The 24,527-nt window shown below is 41.4% G+C and overlaps 1 protein-coding gene across 1 annotated transcript in view; it reads left to right on the forward strand.

Moving 5' to 3' along the window:
- The window catches only part of GALNTL6 (polypeptide N-acetylgalactosaminyltransferase like 6), a 496,763-nt gene that overhangs the window by 463,139 nt on the left and 9,097 nt on the right, over positions 1-24,527 (forward strand). Inside the window, exons 9-11 of the mRNA XM_033061069.2 lie at positions 6,415-6,636; positions 13,913-14,029; positions 20,123-20,272. Coding sequence (XP_032916960.1) covers positions 6,415-6,636; positions 13,913-14,029; positions 20,123-20,272 — 489 coding nt within the window. The remainder of the gene's footprint in view (positions 1-6,414; positions 6,637-13,912; positions 14,030-20,122; positions 20,273-24,527) is intronic.

Here is a 24,527-nt window from a genome sequence, read left to right on the forward strand (position 1 = left end):
ATTAGGACTAATCCAGTTAAACTTGGCTTAAAGCTAACATTTGTGGACCTGTCCTTTGCCATGTCCCTGTCTCACCCTGCTGTTCCATTCTCATGGCCAGTGTCTGCTTTCTTCTCACAGAGTAATATCACGTCTCTTGAAAATGACAGGTGATCTTACACACTTAAAAAAGGGACAGTCATTTGATTAGAGAGATGTATCTACCCTAATCGCTGAACAAAATGGCCCATTAAAAATTTTCTTTTTTCAAATGCAGAAGTCCTCATTTGTCTCTCTCTTTTTTCAGTCAAGTTGATTTAAATTATTTTATTAAAGTCTACTATGCTGGCTTTGGCTAGGATAGAGTTAATTTTCTTGAGAGTAGTTAGTATGGGGCTGTGATTTGGATTAGTGCTGGAAACTGTTATTAATGTAGAGATATTTTCCTTGTTACTGAGCAGGGCTTGCACTGGGTCAAGGCCTTTTCTGCTCCACCACCCCCCCAGCAAGCAGGGTGAGGAGCTGGGAAGAGACACAGGCAGGACAGCTGATCCCAGCTGACCACAGGGATATTCCAGACCGTGTGGCATCAGGCTCAGTATATAAAGCTGAGGAAGAAGAGGAAGTGGGGGTGTTTAGAGTGCTGGTGTTTGTCCTCCCAAGTCATCATTAGGTGTGATGGAGCCCTGCTTTCCAGGAGATGGCTGAACACCTGCCTGCCCATGGGAAGAGGTGAATGGCTTTGTTTGTGTGCACAGTTTGTCCTTTTCCTGTTATCTCAGCTCTTGAGTTCTCTCACTTTCACTCTTCAGATTCTCTCTCCCAGCCCATTAAGGGGGACTGAGTAAGTGACTATGTGATGCTTGCTTACTTGTCAGCTGAGGTTAAACCCTGACATCCATGTATCAGTGACATTGTAACTTACTGTCTTATAGACTATTGTTGAGTAAAAATACAAAGCAAAATCACAGACTTAAATGTGTGAGTTCATATAAACTTATATAAAGTTGTCTAAATGTAAGCCCAGTGGTAAAGAATTTACCAGAGAGTAAAATTGTAACAGTGATTAAAATTATATCAAGAATGCGTAAATGAGCAACTGATGACAGCTGATGACTCAGTGTGGTTGCTGTCACTGTTGTATTCATCTCACAGTTTCTTTGTGACAGCTGTTACAGCCTAACATATAGAAATACACATCTACTGAAATACCACTGGGCCTTACTTATTCTCATACAGAAAATTTTCACTGAAAATTACATAAGAGAGAACAAATTGCCATTGGTCTTCTTGGATAGGTCCTGAGAAACTCCTCAGATGTCCACTTAGAGTCCCTATGACTTCTTTATTTTGTGTGTCAATTCATGTAACTAATTAATAATTAATTGATCTTCATTTAATTGTTTTTATTTAATTTTTTTTCCTTTTTTTTTTTTTCCTATTAAGAGTAACCAATCTGGACATCTGTAGCCTTGCAATGAATTTGTCAACCAAGCTAAGGTACGCCATTTTCAGCTGTAGAAACATGTTGTCAAGCATTGGAACAGGCTGCCCGGGGAAGTGGTTGAGTCACCGTCCCTGGAGGTATTTAAAAGACATGTAGATGTGGCACTTAGGGACATGGTTTAGTGGTGGACTTGGCAGTGCTGGGTTAACAGTTGGACTCAATGATCTTTGAGGTCAGTTCGAATCTAATGATTCTATGATTCTATTTTTCATTTTTTCCTTTCCACATGCATTTACATGAGATTTTCAGATTGAATGATATAGCACAAGATCACAAGAGCGATCTGCCACAAAGACATGCCAAAATTGGTTCTTTCTATAGTGATATATCATGCCATTTGGCATTTAAAGGTGTTTTCTGTAGAAGATTACATAAATAGTAACAGGAGACAGAAATCAAGAAGATTCAAATCTAATTCCTGTTGACTCTAAATTATTTGAAGATTATTTTTGCTGTGAAACATAACTGTCTTATGATGATGGAAATTAAATGAGTGATTAAATGATACTGTAAGACATTCACCAAATGCAACCTAATGTGGTAAGCTCTTGAAGTTCTTTTACATGCAATTTCTGTGGCAATGTACATGGACAGAGTAAAATCATATCAAAGTCAAACTGCTTAAAGCCTTTTTTACAGCTAGAGTCTACCAAGATTGGGTAGCTGTTCAAAACCATTCCCACTTGTGGGGCTTATATGACATACTCAGATCATATCTAGCCTCACCTAAGGGTCAGGCAAGGAGGAAGTGACCATTCCCTTTCCTCCATCCACTATGTCTGATGTCCAGCCAGATTATGGGATGGAAACTCTGGAAGACTTGTAAAAAGGAGCTGAAATCACATCCTTACCTTGCAGTAAGTACAGTAAATTCACGAATACAAACCGCACTGAGTATAAGCCGCATCTCTGGGTGTTGGCAAATATTTCGGTTTTTGTCCATAAATAAGCCGCACCCGAATATAAGCCGCTCTGTCGTTCGCAGCGAGGACCCGCGTGCAATTAGTAATAGAACCGCAGGAGGGCGGGGTTTACTGGCTGAGCTAAGGTTGTGCAGGCTCGGCCCACTAGGGGCTGCCGACGGGGCCAGGTGGCCCAGCCCGGTGCTGCCGCTCGGGGCCGGCCGCCGCTGCCACTGGGCTCGGGGCCACCCGTCGCTGCCACTGGGCTCAGTCACCCCGGGTCGGTGCTACCCCACGGTGGCAGGCAGGGACAGAGCTTCCCCCGCTCCTATGGCAACGGCGGCAGTGGGAGCTTTCCCACGCCCGTGGCGCTGGCAGCGGGCGCGGACAAAGCACCCTGCCTCCTCTCCGAGCCGCAGCAATGGCTGTGCAGGGCTCCTGTTGGCTCCCCGAGACGCGACAATGGCGGCGCATGCTTCCACCCACCTCCCCGGGCCGCGGCAATGGTGACGCGCCCACCCCCCGTCCTCCCCGGGCCGCGGCAATGACGGCGCGGCCCCCCCCTCTCCTCCCCGAGCCACGGCAATGGCGGCGCAGGGCCCCCGTCGGCTCCCCGAGCCGCGGCAATGGTGGCGCGCCCCCCACCCGTCCTCCCCTGGGCTGTGGCAGAGGAGGGAAGAAGAGAGCTCTCCCGCCTCTCTCCCCGCCCCCCGTGCTGCCTGCAGGGAGCCAGGGCAACACAGTAACACTGTAACAATCGCGGAATGCTGGCTTTTACTGGCAGGTGCTTGGCTCGGCGCCCTGGCTGGCACGTCTGGGGTTGTAAATGTCAGAAAATTATTCACAGATTAGCCGCCCCCGACTATTAGCCGCACTTCCAAGTTTCCACCAAAATTTTTGTCAAATTGCTGCGGCTTGTATTCGTGAAATTACTGTAATTTGATTGGTAGGCCTAAAGTGCTCAGAGATGAGGGCTCTTGCTTTGGTTGTGCTCTTCAGGTTGGATGAGTAAAAGCCCAGCAGCTCCCTGCCATAATTTGCAGAGAAGAGTTATGATCCTAAGAGGTTCTCTGCAATTTATCGTACTGCTAGACAGCCACAGAATGGGGATTTTCAGCTTACAAGTTCACCTATCTCATCTTGGACAGCCTGTATTTTTGCTCTAGGAACGTGCTGGGTTAGCACATTCTAAATAAGAATGTAAATGATTGCCTTTTGTGTGCAAAGTTGCACCAAACCAGCTTTCAGTACAGCAGCTCTTCCTGACTGCATTAAATTCAATTCAAGTATGGGGAGTTCCTAGTCTGGACACATCTATGTAAAAATGAAGTAGGGTGATTTCTGAGCTTGTGTAGTGGTAATAAGGATAAGAAATGCTAACCAAGGCTAACTGAGGTCAACAAACCTCTTTAAAACTAAATTGTTTAGATGCTGAGTGCTTGCTTGATGCAGAAACAGCTTGTCACTACTCCAGAACACAGTGTTGCTTTTGGTCATGTTCATAAGTAGTATGGAGATTTAGACCTAGCAAATCAAGAGATTGTATTTTTAAAAACAAACCTGTTCAAAGGGATGCCTCATAAGAGTTTGGCTTATGACATCAATGTATAAACATAGTAAGGATAATATACAAGTTCATTATGGCAATTTTTAACATATGATAAGAAGAACGGTTTTGGAAGAGCAGGGAAGCAAAGTTTCAAATAGATTTGTCCAAAGTGCCCTACCTGATACTTGGGGAATGGTGGGAAGAACTGACTCTTTTTTTTAATACAGTGTTTGGTGGGTTTACACACACAAAACCCAAACAGTTAAAGGTGTTATTGAAAAACAAAAAGGTTTTGACTGGTGAATTAGAATTTTGAGCTAGTGACCAGGTGTAATATCAAGATTTTTGTTGAATTTGCATTTTATCAGTAACAATCATCTAAAGCAAAGTGCAGCCAAGTAACTGAAGAAAAAGTCCTTCAGAGACTACTGTTAATATTGGTGGGGTGGTGCAAGACTTAACTAGAATTTTTTTTTTCCTAAGAGAATTTTTTTTACTGTACTTTTACTGTATGGCTCTTTTTTGTAGTATGGTTTTTAAATATGAAAATAGCCTATCAGATGAAGTGATTGCAAAAAGCTATTTTATAGAACAGTCCTAAACTGCATTTCCATTGTAGCAAATGAGGTATGCAGTGAAAGATATGCTAGAAATCACACATATTTTCATTATTTTGGCTTTTTGTTTAATGTTCCTAATAATTTCTTTTTTTTTTTTTTTTTTTTTTTTTTTTTTTTTTGCCTCTTGTACAAAATGTCATCACATAGTATTTTTACTTGTCAGGAAATTTCCGTGTTACAGTTTTTTGCCAGAAAGGTGAGATTGTCATTTAGATTAGGTTCTTGATTTTTTTCTGTTTTTCTGTGTTCTACCCAGATCCTATTCTTGAATTCTAATTTCTTGTAAAGTTATTTAGGTCTTCATGAAATTACAACATAAGTCAAACTTATGTGGGGCACATGCCATTTTTGAATAAGGGTATAAGTGTTGTGAATTCTTACACTGCTTTAATGTTACTTGCTTTGTCCCTGCAGGTTCAACATATTTGCTTCACAGAGAGAAAGCACATAGAAACTTATCTTGCAGTGTCAGCTAAAAGTACTTCCTTTGCTCTGTGTATTGCTGTCTTTGTATTCATATAAGCCCTACTAGTTCAGAGACATTTAGTTTATGTGGATTAATAAAATTCAGGAAAATAATTTTCTAGTTAATCTTGAAGGCAAGTCAGAGTATGAATCCGGCTTACTTAGATGCAGAGAACATTCTGAAAAGAAACATTACCTTGTGTTGATGATAATCAGATGTATGTTGTCCTCCAACTTATTACAGAGTGAATCTCAGCATTTTGTGGCTAACATTCCATAAAAAGAATATTATACAAATCTATTATCTCGTTTTTCCAAACAAAGCAATAAGAAGGCCCTAGTGTCTCAATGTTGTCCAGAGAGATGTTGCTCTGTTGATGGGATAAAAGGTTATTGGGCAGCTGTGGCAGAATAGACCAAGCCCATGTTCCACTACAACATCTGCATATAAATTTGTGTGGATTCAGTTGCAGGAGGAATTTTTAAAACGAACAAAAATACCAAAAAAAATTCCCCCTCCTTGGTGATAGATAACAATAAAATAGATCTCTTCATTCTACCCAGAATTTTTCTTTGCAATGGTATTTATTTTATCATTTAAGGCAGCTCATTTAATTAATTATAATTTGAATAAATTTTTATGTAGCAAAATAGGTAATTTCCTATAAAACACCAACAAAAATAAAGTTTGTGGAACACAGCCAGAACTGGGCTTCATGGAACTTAAATAGTCTTAGATATGTTCATAGGATGAGTGAGTGCAGAAAGCCACAGGTTGTTGTGGCTCCTATCCCAGGAGGTCTTCTTCCTTAGAGCAACTCCCCTTCAGGGCTGCTTGACCCCAAACATTCACTTTTAAGACCTGACCCTAAAATTTAGATAGGAATTGCTTGGTGACTAGGCAGTATCATGGCAGAGTGAAATTCAAATGCCTTTAAAACGCAAAGTGAAATACATCAGAAGGAAGAATTTGAACCATTCTTCCACATTAGCAGGCCTGAACTACCAGGGAAAAAGCAGGAACCAATGTAAGCAGCTGAAAGGAAATTTGTGTTCAACATCTATCGTTAATCAAAAACCCATATGAAGAATATGCATAAAGAATGTGAAGGAAAGTAAGATGTTCAACAGACAGAAGACTGTCTCTCACAGAGCCAGCAGGAAAACAGGGTACTTAATACTATGTAGTGTTTGCTCAACACTGTAATGAAGATAGTATATGGTTACTGGAGCTTTTCCAGGTTTTATAACTGAGAAATGAGACCAACTAAGCTTAAAAATTGTGTGGAATGCTGATTTTTTGTCTTGTTTTGTTTAAAAGGTTCCCTGTTATGAATATCATTCACTCAAAATGTGAAGAAATTAACGTTTACTCTTTTTTGTGCCACGCAGAACCTGAAGCGAGTGGCTGAGACGTGGATGGATGAGTTTGCAGAGTACATTTACCAGCGACGGCCTGAGTATAGGCATCTCTCAACTGGTGATATCTCTGCCCAGAAGGAGCTGCGCAAGCACCTCAAGTGTAAAGATTTCAAGTGGTTCATGGCTGCAGTGGCTTGGGATGTCCCCAAATATTACCCTCCTGTGGAACCTCCACCTGCTGCCTGGGGGGAGGTGAGGAATTGATCAAATTTAAATGAATCTAACATTTTAGATTAAAAAATCATTAAATTATTAAATCATAGTCAACTCAATGATAAGTAGTGTTATTATTAAGGAAGTTCCCAGTGGCTGAAACAACCCCTGAACTATCCATTAAAATGAGAAACTGTCATGTCTTGGAACTATCACTGTTGCTTTTGCAACTCATTACAATTTTGTGTGTACGGGGTGTATGCACAATGACAAGAATGAAGAAAAAAGTATGTAGCGCTCATTACTGCATGTCACAGAAGATTTTAGATTCAGAGAATCACCTTAGTAAAAAGGTCTCAAGTCACTGCTAGGGATTTTTTGCATATCTACTGGTATACCTCCTCCTGTCCCTATAAGGACAATTGTGTGCAGCTGGAGTTAGGGTTGCTCACACGTGAAATGTGACAAGCAAGCAAGATCTGGATACTTTGCTTTTAAAACGACTGACTTTGCTCAGCTGTTCTCTACATTCAGCAGGTGCTGTCATCACTGAGTACCAGTAGTAGACAAATACAATTTCTCCACTGATGGATGAGGGGAGGGAGAGAACACAAAAGAAGCCAATATCTGAGCATCACTCCAGAGCAGGGGCTGAGCAAACAGCAAATCTCCACCTGTGATCAAAGATGTTCTGCATTCAGACCTCTCTGAAGAGCAGAGCTGTAGCAAACCTTACTTTGACAGTTTGTTTTGTGCAGAAGAAATGAAAACATAAGGAGTGCCAGGAGAGGAAATTACTTGCTTACTTGCACTGAAAAATTGCTGTGGCCTTTGCCCCCAAGAACTACAGCAGCTTCTCTCCATGGATAGGTTGCGTGCAGAGAGGGCTTTTTCCTCTCAGTTCATTAAGATATATAATGAAGGCTTCACTCTTCCAGTGTATTGTGCTACTTTAAAAAGAAACAACATAGGAATATCTATACTGTGAGTTCCAGCCTTCTCTGATTTTCTGGGAGGTGTTCTTGGGGCTGTCAGGAGATTAACTTTCATATTTGAAACCAGAGGATGAAGCTGAAACTTTTGGTAAGATCAGGCACAAATCTGCATATTTCCAGTGTTCAAGACTGGACTATAGATTTCTAAACATAAGTACCTCTACTATTCTCCAGAATTTCTGTTTAGAAAGGCAAATTACCACATAGTGAAATTTTACAAATAACTTTCTCTGGTACTAGCAATCCTTAATTCTTCTTTATAAGCTATCAGTTACAGATGTTCCAAAAAACTCCAATTTATATGTCTTGTATATGAACAGTTTATATCTGTTTGCTACTTTTTGACAGTAATGAATTCCTTTGTTTTTAAAGTTTCTTCTTTTTGACCCTGCTACCCACTCTTTATGAGATTAATGTGTACTGAGAGGTAAGGAATTTGATACCTAGCTAGTAAAAACATGTGGTGTGAAAGCCCACGTCTCATAAACAGCCTCTGCTCAGCTCCTCTTTTTTTGCAGACACATTTATTTAAAATCTGACTCTTACATTTCTTGAAATAATCTGTTTATAATAGAAAAGAAGGACATTTGGAAAACAAAAAGCAATCTTTTTTCCTACACTTGTCATGGTCTTATCTCTTATGTGTATTTGTGCCTTTTGTCCTTGTAGCTGGCAGGGTGTACATACCCTTGATAATCTGTTCTGCCTTGTAACATCTGAAATATGTGCAGCAGAGCAATGTTACAGCAAATCCAGACAGATTAGGTTAGTGAGACTGTCAGTTCTGTGTTTGAGTGAGGTAACTGTACTCTTTTCCACTGTGGAAAAGAGAAAAGTTTTCAATTGGGTTTTGTTCTTACTCTTTTGAATATACTGAGAAGTCTGATACCCATTGAAAACAGTAATACATGCTCTAAGACTGATATATTTGTAATATGTATTTGAAGTCCTACTACCTAAAACAATAGGTGTGAATGGGACATGAGATGTTTTCTGAGGAAGTACTCATGAATCTACAAGCTGTGACCCAGCATGAATACGTTGTGTAGATATCAAAGCTTCCAGTATCTTTGAAAACGTTTTACATTGAATCAATCATATAATATCAGGCATTGCCTTTATTTTAGATTTCATTAGTTCAGTAGTCAATGTGGTGCAAAAAGAAGTTGTTTTACTTACTCAAAGGGAACTATTTAATCTTTGTTTCACTTGCTGTTACATGAACTTCAATAATTTAATGAGGAAGTGTCTCAGTCACTGCAGCAGTGCTAAGCTGTAGAACCTGAGAGTACTCCTTTCTCAGCCCCAAATTCATGGATTTTTCAGAACTGCTTTACAGCACTGACATGAAAATGTCACACATAAAGTCAAGTGGCACATTTGAAAAAAGAAGAATGCCTAAAAACTCAGTAATTTCTCTTTTGTTCTTTTTTTTAAATGTGTCATCCTCTTACCCTTAATGTGTCAATCTGAGCCCAGCAAGTGTCACACATCTGTTGTACAAAAGCAATATAACCCCACCCTGCACTGACGGAGTGCTACACAGTTGGACTGTTCAAATTCTTTTATCAGGATCAATGTCACACTGAATAAGAGTCCCATGTTTCTTCAGTGAGGTTTTTGGCAGTGCTTGACTTCTTTACCTTTGACTTTTTCTGTTTTATGGCTCACACAAAGGATGAATACTTCTAAAATTACTGTATATCAGTTGAGAGGAGCAGTGGCTCATTTTTCCATATTTTGATCCATAGACATTGATGGCCCTAGTGTTATCAGAAGATGTAAGCAGTGCACTAAAACTGGCTGGCTCTAAGTGCTGCTCATACACAAAAAAAAATAAAAATAAAATAAAAATAAAAAAAAAGTAACATAAATTAATATTGCTAATGTCTTCTAAGAGTTAAAGCCATTTTCATATTTAAGGCATTAAATCAGATATAGGGAGAGCATTATATAAACTGATAGCACAAGGTGTTTCTGTTGTTGCATTATTCCTAAGGATTGTCCTGACACCATCTCCACAGTTATCGTTCACAGATTACCATATTAAACATACAGTTGTCTTCAGATTGCTACACTGCCCCTCTTTCTGCTTTTGGCACAGACAGTTTCATGTCATGGTGAGCATGCAGGGCTGTTCCCAAAACCCGTGGGAGTTTGGCTCTCCCACTCCAGCTCACCCCTCCCTGGCTCCATGAAGGCTGAAGTGTACAGTCTGGCTGCAGTGCAGGTGGGGCAAGGCTGCAGGAGCAAGGACATCAGCTACTGCCTCAGCAGCAAGTCTTGCAGGAACTCATTTGCCTGGGAAAAGTGGAGGAGTTTTAGAATTATCAAAGAATATTGGTCATTATAACTGCTGGGCTCTAGGATGCTGTATTCTCTATGCTTCTACACCTCATCTGCTTTCTTTAAGGACTACACTGCCCATAGTGAGTTAGGATGGCATTTCAAGAACTGAGTATGTATAACGACTTACAGGTAGCGTTCTGTGCTTTTGTCAGAATTTGTTTAATTCCAAAACAGCCTTTAATATCACCACTAACCATCCTTGTCAGTCCATACACCAAAGTCTTTGGAAGCATGATTTCCTATATGCTTATCTGTATGTACAGATGATGGCATTTAAGGCTGAGCAAAAGAAGTTTTGTATGTAGCAACTCAATGCCCTACCTGCATGGCTGATAAAATCTGTCTCCTTTTCATCCCTGGTCTTACAATTACACAAATAGGACTGTTGGAAATATTTAGGATCACTAGCTATTTGTTTTGTAGTTGTAACTCATAACCTCAAAAATCCTAAATCCATTGTGCTCTGTGACTGGAGACAAGGCAGTTCAAAACCATATTGGTGTATAAATGAGGAAAAAAAAAAAAGCCCTGTTCTTCTGCTTTCCTTCCTTTGTCTATGGAAGCATCTTGGGGGTTTGCAGGCTGTGTGGTGCTGATGCTTGGCAGAATGTTCCCCATGGCTCTGACTCTGGCATGATGTCTCAGTTCAGTTTCTAGCAACTGCCAAGGCCACACAGAAGTGCCAGAAAACAAAAGTACAGACTTGACTGAAATGCCATATTACAAAAAGAAAATAAAAAAACAAACCATGACCCCTCTGCAGCTGAAAGGATGAAACAAAAAAAGGACAAGCTAACATGTAAGCTGCAAAAAAACAGATGAAAAACTAACTCAAGCAAACCTTTCAAGAGCAAAGGGAAGAGGGGAGGAAAAAAAGACAGATTCCAGCAGTGAAGGAACTAATTTAATTTCAGCTCAAACCTTTTCCAGAAATGGACTGAACACATTTACTGCACAGTACAAATGACAGAGATTGGGATGGAGCAATGCCATCAAGACAAAATTACACAAGCCTTTTAATGCAATAAGGATTAATTGGATGAGGAGTGTATTCACTGTCATTTTACAATTCTGAATCACACAAATATACCCAATTATTAATGGCAATTGTTAACAGTTCCATTTTAATTAACTTGCATGCTGTAAGAACTGAACTGATGTATCATTTAATTTTCTATTAAACCAGAAATCTTAATCTATACAATGGAAATTTAAGTGCACTGAGAAATGATTGAACATTTTCCAAAAAAATTATACTTGGAGAAGGTATTTTACATGAAACTTTAAAAATATGACATTAAATTCTATTCCCTTCATTATTCTTTCATGCCTCTTTTGCTGGGTGATATGAAAATGAAGGTTGTTGAGAACTAATTACCTTTCATCTTTTTCACTGTGGAACTGCCCAGTGCTGGATTTCTGTATCTGGCTGTGTGTGTGAATAGCTAGCATTTTACCTCATCTTTAGCGACTTTTATTGTATTGAAAAAAGAAAAAAATATCCCAGGACTGGGCTGGTCCAAAATTTTTTTTAAATGCCTCTCTGAGCTCTGGTGAAGGATCAAAGGTTCCTGAAGGCAGTTGTTCAAACTGATGCTCCCCCATCTTTTGCCAAGTCTGCAATTTTCTAAGCTAAACAAATGCACCCCCTGAAACCTTTCCTGAGCACAACAGTTTTTATATTTTCTCACTACCTCTTGCTTTCCCATCTGTGTAAATCCCACTCCTCCACAATCAAAAGAAGAGCAGAGTAGCTCTGGCATGTGTCTTGCATGCACAAGGATCTCCCTTCCTCTCAATGTATTTGTGCAATGCTGAGAAGTTTTCCATCCTTAGGATATGTGTGAGGTATGCAATGTCAATGTGTACATTTGTCTGGCATATTATGGCAACAGCAGTGACTTCTGAAGTATTTTTCATAAAAAAAGCACAAATGACTACTCAGTTGTATCTCCATCCAGCATCTAGCTTTCTTTTAAAAAAGGATCAAAGTAGCATTGAGACTGTCAAAATATGGACTTGCTTTCTATGTATTATACATTTAGAATTTGTGTTTCCATGCACTTTGATTACTCAGTTTCTGTTATTTAATTGAGAGAGTAAGTTTTTTTAAGAAATCCTTTTCATTATGGACGTGTCTAAAGGATTTTTAACTAACCCATCTAAGGTACTCAAGGAGAAATGTGCATGGATTTGCAACATGAAGTTAGGATTTTGCTCTTTTTGGTGGCAATGGGCAAATCTACTTTTCAACCTAATGTTTTAAAGAAAATTTATGTGCTAGTGGTAGTACATAACTGGTATGATTGATAATCACAAGTTAATTATTACTCAGTTGCTTCAGCCTAAAGAGCAAGATTTTCCTTTTAAGAACAAGTTACGTGCAATATTTGCAGCAGGCATGCAGGAGGAACCTCCATGGGTAACCTTAGGTTTCAGTACAGATTTGTTAAGTACTTTTTAAAAGCCTAAGTTTCAGTGCAGATTTGTTAAGTACTTTTTAATTTTATGCACTTCAGGAAGTACAGTAATTTCACGAATACAAGCCGCACCAATTTGACCAAAAGTTTGGTGGAAACCCGGAAGTGCGGCTAATATTCGAGGGCGGCTAATACATTAAAAAAATTCTAAAAGCTGCCAACACGGAAGTGAGAGCCCGCGGCAGCCCCAAGCCAAGCTGGAGCCCGGCCGGCCCCGGCTGAGGTGGGAAAGCCTGGCAGAGGCATTTCGGGGGGCGGGCGGCTGAGCCTGAGCCAGCAGGGCGGGGCAGGGGGGGCGGCAGAGCCCGGGCCAGCAGGGCGGGGGAGCCCGGGAGAACTGGGGCTAGCAGTGCAGGGGAGCATGGCAGAAGCAGGAAGCTGGGCGGGTGGGGCTGTCTGGCAGCGGGGGAAGCCCAGCAGAATCGGGGCCAGCAGTGTGGGGGTGCCCGGCGGTGCGGGGGCCTACAGTGCCGGCCAGGGCGAGCAAACGCGGCGGTGGTGCAGACGGGAGGGGGCGGCCGGCGAGCCTGGCGGCGGCCGCCCCGCCAGCAGAGCCTGGCAGCGGCGGCAGCCCTGCCGGCCGGGCGAGCAAACATGGCGCGGGGCGGCCGGCGTGCCTCGCAGCGGCGGCGGGGGCCGGCCCGCCAGCAGGATGAGCAAACGCGGCAGCGAGGCAGTGCTGACGGGAGAGGGGGGCCAGTGAGCCCGGCGGCGGCTGCAGCACCACCCGGCCAGCCCCGCCGAGCCGTGGCGCTGAGCTGGGCCACCCAGCCCCGTCGGCAACCATGAATGGGCCGAGCCTTCCTGGCCCCGCCCCGAGCCAGTAAATCCCGCTATGCCGCGATCCTGTTACTAATTGGCCAATTTGTGAAAGCTGCGCACGGATTCTCGCTACGAACGAAAGTGCGGCTAATATTCAGGGTGCGGCTTATCTATTGACAAAGACAGCAACATTGTCGAGGCACCGGGGGTGCGGCTTATAGTCCGTGCGGCTTGTATTCGTGAAACTACTGTAATGTGTGACCTTATCTACAATGGTGTTATTGTGTCAAAGTAAGAGCATGGATTGGAACAGGGCATGCCTGAATTTTTAATGCATACTTACTGCTCCCATGCCTGGAAAAGACTCATACATAAACCAGTTCTTTCTAATACTGTTGATCTCGCTTGCTGTAATAGGATGGAGGAAGCAGTCAGACAAGCTTTGAACTTCTCAGACTTTTTTTCTCTTAGTTTTTTTTGCATTAAGGTTTGGGTTTTTTTGGTCTGTTAAGCAGACTATTTCAAACTTTGCTTCTTCTGAAGCTGCTCCTAAAAAGAGTAGTTCATTCCAGGACACAGCTCTCTACTCTCTAAAAAGTAATTCTTATCAGTTTTATGTAACTGATGGTCAGTCTCAAATCCTTCAGAGCTAAACTCCTGAGCCCCTGACACTGAAAGCTCAGTTCTGCAGCTCAGTTTAATCTGAAATGTTGCTACCTGGTCTTGCAGATTCGAAATGTGGCAGCCAACCTCTGTGTGGACAGCAAACACGGAGCCACGGGAACTGAGCTGAGGTTGGACATCTGTGTGAAGGACGGCTCAGAACGAACATGGTCACATGAACAGGTATTTTAATGGTACAAAGTGAAAATCAGGGTAACATTGTTGCTTCCCTTTCCCAGCTTTTATTTAGAGGGCTTCCCCTTTTCTTAAGATAAAACAAAGTGCAGAAATAATTTTTGAATTATTACAGACCTTAATTGCTTTTACAAAGTACTCTTTAATATAAACTCAGAAATTCTAACAGCTGGACTGTCTCTATTTCCAAAAGCAATCGTAATGCCCAGGGAGCTTTTTGAGGCCCTATTCTCCCCATTGTGTCATGAAAACATGTTGATTTTGGTTGAGTTACCTGAAAATATTTTAACTATAGTACCAGGCCTTTTACAGCTCCAGTCATTGTCTGTTTTAATGCTTTTATCTCAACAAGCAGTTATATTTTAAACAAATCTGAGGCATAAGTGAGATAAATGGGTAAAAGCGAGCAAAAAAGCATTTCAAAAGACAAGAAGTTATAAAGACTCAAAAAAAAGCTTTTGGTTAGGTAGAAAAATATTAGTTCTCAAGAGTATGGAGGAAAAGAGCCCTAATTTTCACTCATTGTGAGTGCCATAGGAAAGGGATCATGATTTACAGGCCGTGGGTCTTTCCAATGTGAGCAGAATCCAGATGAAAATTACAACCTACCTGTGTATTAGCAAATTTGGTGAGCGACTCTTTCACAGGAAAAGGTCCCAGATTAGTAAAAGGTTCTTAATGCTGAGGAGAAAAATAGACCTGGCGGTCCCACATGATACTTTGTAAAAACTTAAAAACTCAGTAGAGAGGAGTTCTGAGGGGTATTTGAAGTGCTGAGGTCAAAAAAGCATGCTCTGAGGATACTGAGAAATGCAGGAGGAGAGCTGCCAAGTGCATGACAGCGAGAAGCTGAAGAATTATCTCAATTTAGGTAAGTGCCAACATGAAAAAAGGAAGTTGCTGAAGGAAGACTTCTTCAGATAGCTACCAAAGATACTGCATGGGGATAGGGTGCCAAGACTACAAAATATTATTCTGTTTTGTTTCTGAAAGGCATACAGTAACTCAAGGAGTTAATTGAAGGAAGATGTATGGTCCAGACTGGACCCATCACAGTGTTCGCTGGGTTTTAAATCCGCAAAGCTAAAAACCCTTCTCAAGAAGAGAAGGGGGGAATGCTGAGGTGGCTAGATACGAGAAAGGAGGAAAAAGGATGAAGAGGTGAGAGAGGAAAACAATGTTTGCAGAGAAAAGGGAGACGAAATATCCTTGAAAGAGTAAAGGCTGGAACAAACGGGAAATGACACGAAAGGAGAAGGATGTTAGGGAGGAATCCACGTTTTAGTGTACTCCAGGGTGCTGCAACATTTGGGATCAGACTGTATCTGAAGGTCTTACTTTCTGCTAAGGACACAAACTGACTTCATTAGAATCAGTAGGTGAAGCTAGCACGAAGGGAGATCAACCAGCCAGCTCCTAAGATCCCAGAACGAGATCTGGGAAGCCTCAAGCACTTCGGTGCTCGACAGTGCGTGCCTCAGGGACAGCACGAATCGTCTCCGCCAGGCTGGTGGGGAACAGCGCATACTCTGGCATTGCCGGGGAGTGTGGCAAATTCCCCGGGAGCACCTCATCCTTGCAGCGGTGCGGTGCGGCAGGCGGGCGGCAGGGGGCAGCGCGGCCCAGCGGAACGGGCCCGCCGCGGGACCATCCAGCCGCCCTCAGGGCCGGCGCCCCTCACAGACAGCGCCCCTCAGGGCCGGCGCCCCTCATGGCCAGCACCCCTCACGGCCAGCGCCCCTCAGGGCCCCTCAGGGCCCCTCACGGCCAGCGCCCCTCAGGGCCCCTCACGGCCAGCGCCCCTCACAGACAGCGCCCCTCAGGGCCGGCGCCCCTTAACGGACATGTCCGCTCACGGCCAGTATCCCTCAGGACCAGCCCTGTGCTGCTGTCACACTGGTCTGTGGGGTGTCAAACCCCGAGCCAGCCTCACGGAGCTCCTCTTCCTTCTTTATGTCTCACATAATTTGTTGTATCCATGAGTTCTGCAAACACAGTAGAAACTAGCAGTATTAGTGAAAGTATCAAGTATTTTATTATCTTGTTTCAAATAGTACGGATTGGCACTGAGCTGGCTTTCTGGTATAAATTTACAGAGTCCAGCAAGCTGCAGTAGCTTAATGTGACCAGTGCAACAGGCATCAGTGCCAGACAGAGATGATCCTTTGTGCCACTTGATTCATGGCATATTACCAGGGCAGGAATTAAAAGCTGACAGTCTCAGGCACCATGCCAGGGGCACAGCCCTTTAGCAGACCCCAGGAGAGGAAGATGACCTTCCACCTTAGGGCTGTGCAAGCCCCACTGGGCAAGCAGCTGTCAAAAGGTTTGTGGAGCGCTTGCAGGCTTTCTGGAAAGAAAAGAGAGAGTGAGGATGTGTCACTGTGGTTTCTAGAAATTTACCCAAAGTTAAGAGCCAGAGGGGAAGAAAAGGGCCAGGAGGACATGTCATGGTAACGCATTCTTCCATCTCTGTCTTCCCAAAGCTAGCTTTTAGCTGCGGGGGAAACTGAGTCTATGCTGGACAGATAACTGTTGGTAAATGAAAATAAAGTAAAGGAAAATGACAGGTATCACTGTCCCTTACCAAGTTCCCCAGCCTTGCCAGGGAATGGGTGGACAGGCACCACCTCTAACATGGCTCAGCAAGTGCCCAGCTCTTTCTTCTCTACTTGGAGGTATAGTTCAAGCCAGAGTGCAGCTCTGAAACATGGCATTTCATCTTTGGATGGGGACACATGTTGTCCCCTCATATGTAATGGCACAGTCAAAGCACAGCACTAGCTGACAGACCCCAGCCAGACAGCGAATAATTGAGTGATGTTGCCAGGCTGGAAAGCATTAATGGCATCAAAAGGGCCTTTGTCCTATAGACAGTCACAGGCCAATGGCTCTATCAAGCAATCATTCTTCAGGCCCTGTGCCAATTATAAATGAAGCTGGAAAGCTGTATTTCCCAGTTACTGTGTGACAGGGCTTGGCTACATGAAAAGGCAAAGCATGAGGACTGAGGGGTTGCTTGATTGCAAATGAAGAGGATGGAGCTGTGTTTTACAGACTCTGTTATGAGAGAAGGCGAAAGAGGAGAATGAGCATCCACTGAGCCAGGACAGAGGGTTTCTTGGGTCCAGCAGGGAACAGTGAACAGGAACCCCATGTGTTGCAGGTGAAGAGTCAGCCTACTGTTTGTTAATAATGAGTCTGGGAATTTCGTGCAGCCTTGTTTCAAATCAACATGCAGTCAGAAATGAATGAAGTACAAAAAGGGTACAAAAAGGCTCAGCCATTTCTTGTAAAATCTGACAGTTTGTTCCTAACAAAGGAACAACAAAATCCAAAGTGACAAGTGGTAACAAAGCAGAACATTATATACTCTAGGCTCCAGTTAATAACATGTAGCATTGTTGGACATTGTGCAGTGGGGAGATAATATTTATATTGGCCAGATTTAGTGTCAACTAGAGGAAAATTTCTGTTTAAAAGAGGAAATCTTAGAATTATGAGATTGGGAATATTGTACACCTTCATGTTGTGTCTGTAATTACAAGATCTTAATTGAGTGCATAGAGAAGTATACTTTTTTCTGATATTTTTTTCTCTTCTCTCTCTTAGTCCTAAAACTGAGTTCCTGTCCCTAAAAAGGTTGGTTTTATAGTAGTATCACTAGCAAGAAGACATACTTGTAGATTTAATAATAAAACTGTTTTTAAGAAATGGGAAGATAAAGAAGAAGGAAAAAAGAATCTAAGCTAGTCTAAACATTGAGATCTAGTATTGCATAGATCCTTGTTTTCACTGGAAGGAAATAAAACCCCCTTGCTGTTACCATGTCTTGTCTTGCAAACAGGACACAGCCCTGGCAGTCTTCAGAATCCACACAGGAGTGGAAAGAGCAAAGGAATAGTCTGGATCAGTATGATCTGATTTAAAGGCTGCCTTGAGCTCTTTCAGGTGTACTGATGCATTCAGTAGCATAATAGTCCTCAGGCGAAGGTCCAGAGAGCAGCAAGAATTGGCCCCTCAGCTCACCACTCATGAACAGAATGAGAAATTTGGTGAGCCACCCACTAGGAGAGATGAGGCTGGTCCCAAAATAGAATCTCTCTCTGCAGTAGTAGTAATGAGAGTGAGAATATCACAGAAGCACCGTTCCACACCATTCCTCTAGGTATTTGTTATTCATCACTTTGAACTCTAGATTTATTATGTGTCCGTAGAAAGGTAAAGGATAAGAGAAAGAAAATGGCTTTTGTTGGCTTTTTGTTAAAGAAAAATTCTCTCAGGCTTCTCTTTTCCTGAAGAAAGAGCAGTGCAATATTTTTCTGTACCAAATCTTAGTTTTGTCTTTGCTGGTGACACGATAAGTTCTTGTAGGGAGTCCATGATGATGCTTCAAAGAAACATGAAGAAAAGTAGAAAAAGATTTAACCTTTTGAAAAGCGGAAATTGCTTTGAAAACGAGGTTAAAACTGTCCACTGCATTTTACTGCAGATAAATGTAAAATGCACTCTGGGAGATGGAAGAAATAAGCAGGACACAGAGACAGATTAAGAAAACACTCTCAAGAAAACCTATAATGCAGATATAAATAGGGAGTAACAGCAGCTAAGAGAGAGAACAAGGGCTTACAATAAGACACAGTAAAAAAAAAAGTAAGTATTCAGATATATCTTTGTATTTAGGGCCTATAAGCCAAAAGAGACAGTAACATTTTTCAAATGGTATTTAGAGGATGGTACAGCACTGAAGATGCAGTATTTTTAAGAGGTAGGGTTTTTTTCAGGAAGACCATGGAAAGATGATGACTATAGCAATGAAAAGGTTACTGAGAGCCACTACATAATTGTTCGGGATCACACCCACGTGATATTTATTAAGCTTCAATTTATAGCTGGTTTTATCAGGGAATGTACACAGAGGAGCAGGGTGCTAGATAAGGGCCAGAAGGAAGCTGTGATGAGGCGTTGGAGACAGTCTGAATTCAGTATGGGGGGCTGAACTCAGTATGTGGAGCTGAACTCAGTACATGGAGCTACTTCTCTGGATAATGAGCCTGCGTGCAGTTCCACATGAACCATTTCATCTGAACAGTGGCTACTGGCAAAGTTTGCTCATTTAAAGAGAGCTTCACTTTCTCAGTGTTACGTTTCTTTTTTTTTTCCTATGGTAAATCAAAAGTCATGCAGAAAGCTGAATAACAGTCACAAAAAAAAAAAAAAAAAAAAAAGAAAGAAATAGAAAGAGAAGAAAATAACCTCACAGCTCTTGTCAGAGCTTCTAGGTAGTAATTTACAACCTGCAACCTCTTTTCTGCAAGGATTGCTCCATGGAAAGGAAAGCGCACTCCACGTCTTTAAATTTGATGCTGTCAGACCTGTCACCTTCATCTGATGATTGAAAGACTGCAGTGTCACAGCATCACTTCAGACAGCTGGTGTCTAATTGAGAAGGATTCCTCTATTAACTGTGACCCTCCATGACTCCTCTCAGGCAGTGAGAAAAAGGGCTTTGACAAGCTGCCTGTAGCTCACAGATTTCAAAGTAGAAAGATGAAGATCATTTAACATGTGTTGTTTGGGGAAAAAAGACAGTTGAGAGAGGCTATGGTAACAGTGTCCCCCATAAACAGAAGGAAACTGCTCATTAAACATAGGAAAGAGGCTGTGATGGAAAGAGCTCTCTGGGAAGCTTGTTCAGACCCAAATGAGAACTAAAAGAACATCACTGACATAGGCTTTCTGAGTCCTGGGGAGCTGAAATCCTACTGCATACAGGTGCTGCTTTAACTGGGGTAACTAAAGGCTTTAGTGCAGCATAGCCCCTCTCCTCTCTGCAGTACTGTGTCACTGGAGACTTTTTCCTTCCCTGACATCAGGATTGTGCCTTCCTGGGGTATATTCTACATGGCCACTGATGCACTTTAATTAAGGCAGTTGCCTCACTGAGTTGTACACAGGCAGGACCTTGTTCAACCAGTGTCTGGGGTATGTGAAAAGGGAACCCTGCATTAAGCTCTTGTGTGTTATTTTAAACATTTTTCAGTAACAATATATCATTGTATTGCCTGATTGTTTTCCCAGCTCTTCACCTTTGGTTGGAGAGAAGACATCCGCCCTGGGGAGCCACTTCACACCAGGAAGTTCTGCTTTGATGCCATCTCACACAGTAGTCCTGTCACACTGTATGACTGTCACGGGATGAAGGGGAACCAGCACTGGAGCTATAGGAAGGTCAGAGTCACTGTGGGGCATCTCAGAGGTTCAGACTATCTTGAGCCTGTATTCAGTTTAGCACAGGCTTGTGGTTTCCCATCTTTTCCCAAGCTCTGTTTTAAAATCCAACGCATCCTATTCCAATGTAATTCTGTGGTAATCTCTCTAGAATATGTTCCTTTTGAGCATTCAGATATTTAGGTCAAATTTAAATGAAAATGGATCTGATCCAGCTCAGAGGGTGTCTGTATTGGATCTGTTCCCTGAAAGGTGTTTTACCATTCTGGCACTTCAAGATGCTTGTGTCATTTTAACAGAGGAACTGTTGGAAATATTTTCATCCAATGTGACAGCAGCAAGACATGCTGCTCATGAGTTAAAGTACTTTGCTACATTTTAAAGATTATATGTGGCAGAAAAATCTCCCTCAAAAAAAACAAAACAAACAAACAAAAAAAACAATAAAACCAAAAAAAACCCCATCCAACATTAAAAGCACTGCTGTAAGCCCAAAGGAGGTAGGAGTTTATAAACTAAAAATAAGCAGCTTAGACACTACTTTGATCTGCTGAATTTCAGCCCATTTTTATAAATCACTGGAAATAGGAGGTCAAGCTAGAAACTGCCAGAGCTTCAGTTACAGTAAAAAGTCCTGGTAATGCTATTGATTTTTTGTTGTTGTTGTTGTTAGGGTTTTTTAATAGTTTATCAGCAAGTTGTCTTGATTAAAGATTTCATTTATAAACTCTGTATTCCATTCAGGATGAGGATTTCTCTGAAGCACTGAGGATTTCTCTCACACATGCTTCAGTTTTCTTTGACCACTGTGCCTTGTCCTTCACCTTGTTTAAGCTGAGGCCAAAGTACCAGGAACTGCTCTTTGCCAGATAAACCTCAATACTGTTTTCTAGTTTAAAATATATATATGTATATATAGTACAAAACTAATTCAGAACCATTAAAAATAGGTTCCTCCTGATGCTTTTTTCTGAGTGCCTATTTATTAGCTTGTGCCTTTTTACCTTATTTATGTTGCAAATCAAGGTCCATCATAAGATTTTCCAGAAATGTAATCCCTTTGAAGCTGCGGTATTGTTGGTAAGAAAGTTAGAATGTATGGGGCAGATATTCAGAGGATATAAATTGTGATAGTTGTATTGCTGCCTATCTGACTTTATAATGCCATAATAATCCCTTCTTGCTTCAAAACCCTTCCGATTTATCTTTTTGCCTACCCAAGCTGCAAATCAAAAAACTTTCATAGCATTAGCACTTCATTGTTGCTTAATATAGCCTGTTCAATAAGACAAAATGCAGGTCTGGAGCTACCCTCTGTAAGGCTCATCACTTTTGATGAGGACAGAATATAGCAGGTACCAAAAGAAATGGCATTTGGAAAAAATACATAGTGTAAGTTTTATTAAATTCTCTGCACAGCTTCATTTTTAATTTCCAGAAGGCTGACAGGGCTCCTATAAAAATTCTCAATGCAAGACAAGTATTTCCATCTCAGCAAGAAACACCACAAAGTTTTGTTATGATGGAAGTACTGACACATTCTTAACTGTAATCCCAACCTGACAGCAAGTTGGTCAATTTGCATAAACCTTCAAGTTAAGAAACTGCATTGGAATAATAGAGCTATATGTATATGGTTTTCTTTAAGTTTACTTTTAGTTTGCTACACAGTAAGTATTTTTTAATGTTTCCTATAGTCTTTTTCCTCAGATAAAGGGCAGATTTATATTAGAGATTTCTGGTAGTATAACTACACCTCCAATAACCTTATATATGATATAATCCTTTTCCAGCTTTGAAAGCATCTTGGCAATAGAACTTGAAGTGTTTTCCCCCCCCTACAAAACAAAAACTGATCTGTGCTAGAGCCTTTTACCCAGGGAATAGTATGCTACTGAATCTGCACCCTAAATAAATAAGAATAATAATGTGGTTAAGAAATAAGTATTTCCTTTTAAAAAGCAGAGGTCAGCCATTCTCTTCTGTTCTCTGCACCACTTACAGATACTGTAGCTTCCTAATGATCATGTATCCATCCTGCCAAAAATTCTTCTCGTGCTTTAGGAGAAATGACCTTGCTTGTCAATATCTTGTAAGATGCCTAATATGAAGCATTTCTTATCATTCTGTCGTATTATTTCTATAAAACTAGAAGATAAGCGACTTTTATTCATTTAAAGATGAGTCTCTTTTTATAATCATTTGCATCCTTGAGCAACTGATAAAAAGTTTTGGTTGTGAAGTGATTACAAAATGCTGCAAATGCAATTTGAAGCAAGGTACTATTTTCAGATTCCATATTCTTATAGCATAGAAATTGTAACAACCTGGTTTTGGATCCTGGCAAATAAAAACAGCTTAAATATTTTAGTGGCAAGTAGAATGCATGAATATTTTACTTTGGGTGAGGAGTACTCCTCTGGAAAAAAATTACAGCCTCAGAGCTTGCAAGCCACATTCTTTTCAGATGAATGAAGCCAAAAATACCACTAATAAACATGTGTCAAAAAAACTGTTCTTATTCCCATACTGCTTAAACTACATCTGGGTCGCTATTTGAAAGTCTCATAAGTCTGCAATATTAAGTAATCAATTTTCTTAGGACCAATCTGAAATGCTGGTCTGCAGCCAAGTATACCTTTGAGAAAACCCTGTTAGAAGCAATGGAGCAGAATAAATCCAAGCAGTACTGCAAATATTGCTGTGGATCGTAAATAGAAAAATGTGAGTAATGCCAGGACAAAAAAATATTGGCACCATATTGGAACTATGTAAGATATTAGATAGATAAAAGTAAATAACCTGTAATTATTAGATATTTGGGAGAATGGCTTTAGCTTCCCAAGCTAAAGTAATTTCTTTGGCTCTGTTTGATATTCCTAAGCACGCCAGAGCCAATACCAGTGCCTACAAATTTCTGTTCCTCATAACGAAGGAATATGCGTGTGGTTTTCAGTGTAGCATCATTCTGGGCTGAGAGATAGTGCACTGATTCTGATAAAGTATGATTCAATTTATGTGCCACAGGCCCACTACTGCTATTTGTAGAGCAGAAGTATCCAAGAGAGGGCTGATTTAGTAGGTCTCTAAAAAGAAATTGTGCAAAATCAATTTCGTTATATGGTAATTCTACCGTGAGCCTAGTGATTATGATAAATGCTAGACTGACAGCATCAAAAACTGTGCCCAAAAGACAGGGATTTGCTCATAGTCTCCTGACAGCTGCAGGGACAAAATGTAAGACTCAGCTGACTTGTCACGTGGGAGATGTGTAGATTATTCCCTCAGACAGATGAAGACATGTCATAGTGATAGTGGCTTTTATCATGTGGACATCAGTCCTGCTGAAACTGCACTGGAGCTACCAACTAGTTTCAGATAAACTACTGCAGCTACCAGCTGATAATGACTTCCAGTTGCTCTTGACATTGGCCATAGTTACAGCAGTGACCTATAAGAAATTAAAGACTCTGTGTGTCATTACCATCCCCCATGAGCTGTCGAGACCAATTATTGTATGGAGGAGTTTCTCCTTCTGCAAATAATCTTCAGGCTTGCCTTCATACAGAAAGAAAAAAAAGATACTCTGCTGTTTTTCCCAATAGTGGTGTAAAGGGGAATTTAGATATTTCTCTTGTAAAGTTCTTCTCTGGGATGCATACAAGTGTTACCCCTTGAAGTCCTGAACCTGTTTCCACTGAAATCCAGTGGAAGATAAGACCACCAGGCTTTGATCTTAAGTCAGCATAAGCTTGAGATGATAAATTAATAGACGTTTATATATAGCTAAGTCAGCCAGAAGTTTTTCCAGAGTGGTAACTCTGTCCCTATTGTTAAAAGACGTGCTTGTTTCCTAATAACCAGACTCTATAAATAAAAGCACCAATAATGCTTCATTCAAAAATTGCCTGCCTGTGATATTTCTATAAGAAAGACCGCCAGTTTTCTGGAAAGGCTGGAGTGTTTTTGTAGCAAACTTTTTGTGCTGAAGCTTTTTCCTATCTTCTTGTACCAGCTATCTTATTAAAGCTTCTAGTATTCTAACTTTGGCTTCTTAATAGCTTGGCTGGCTCTCATGCCCAGCTATACTGCAAGGAAAACCATATGTCCCTTTCCTTCAAGGTCCCACAGCAGGCTGGGGGCCATGGCACTGTCTTTGTGTCCTGATTTCAGGCAATGTCACTCCATCAAGCTGTTATTAGTACAGGAGGAGCTGCCAAGGTGCAGGTGTGTGCCTGCACCACCCATAGGGTGC

The sequence above is a fragment of the Catharus ustulatus genome, chromosome 5 (genome assembly GCF_009819885.2).
Source record: "Catharus ustulatus isolate bCatUst1 chromosome 5, bCatUst1.pri.v2, whole genome shotgun sequence".
NCBI lineage: Eukaryota > Metazoa > Chordata > Aves > Passeriformes > Turdidae > Catharus > Catharus ustulatus.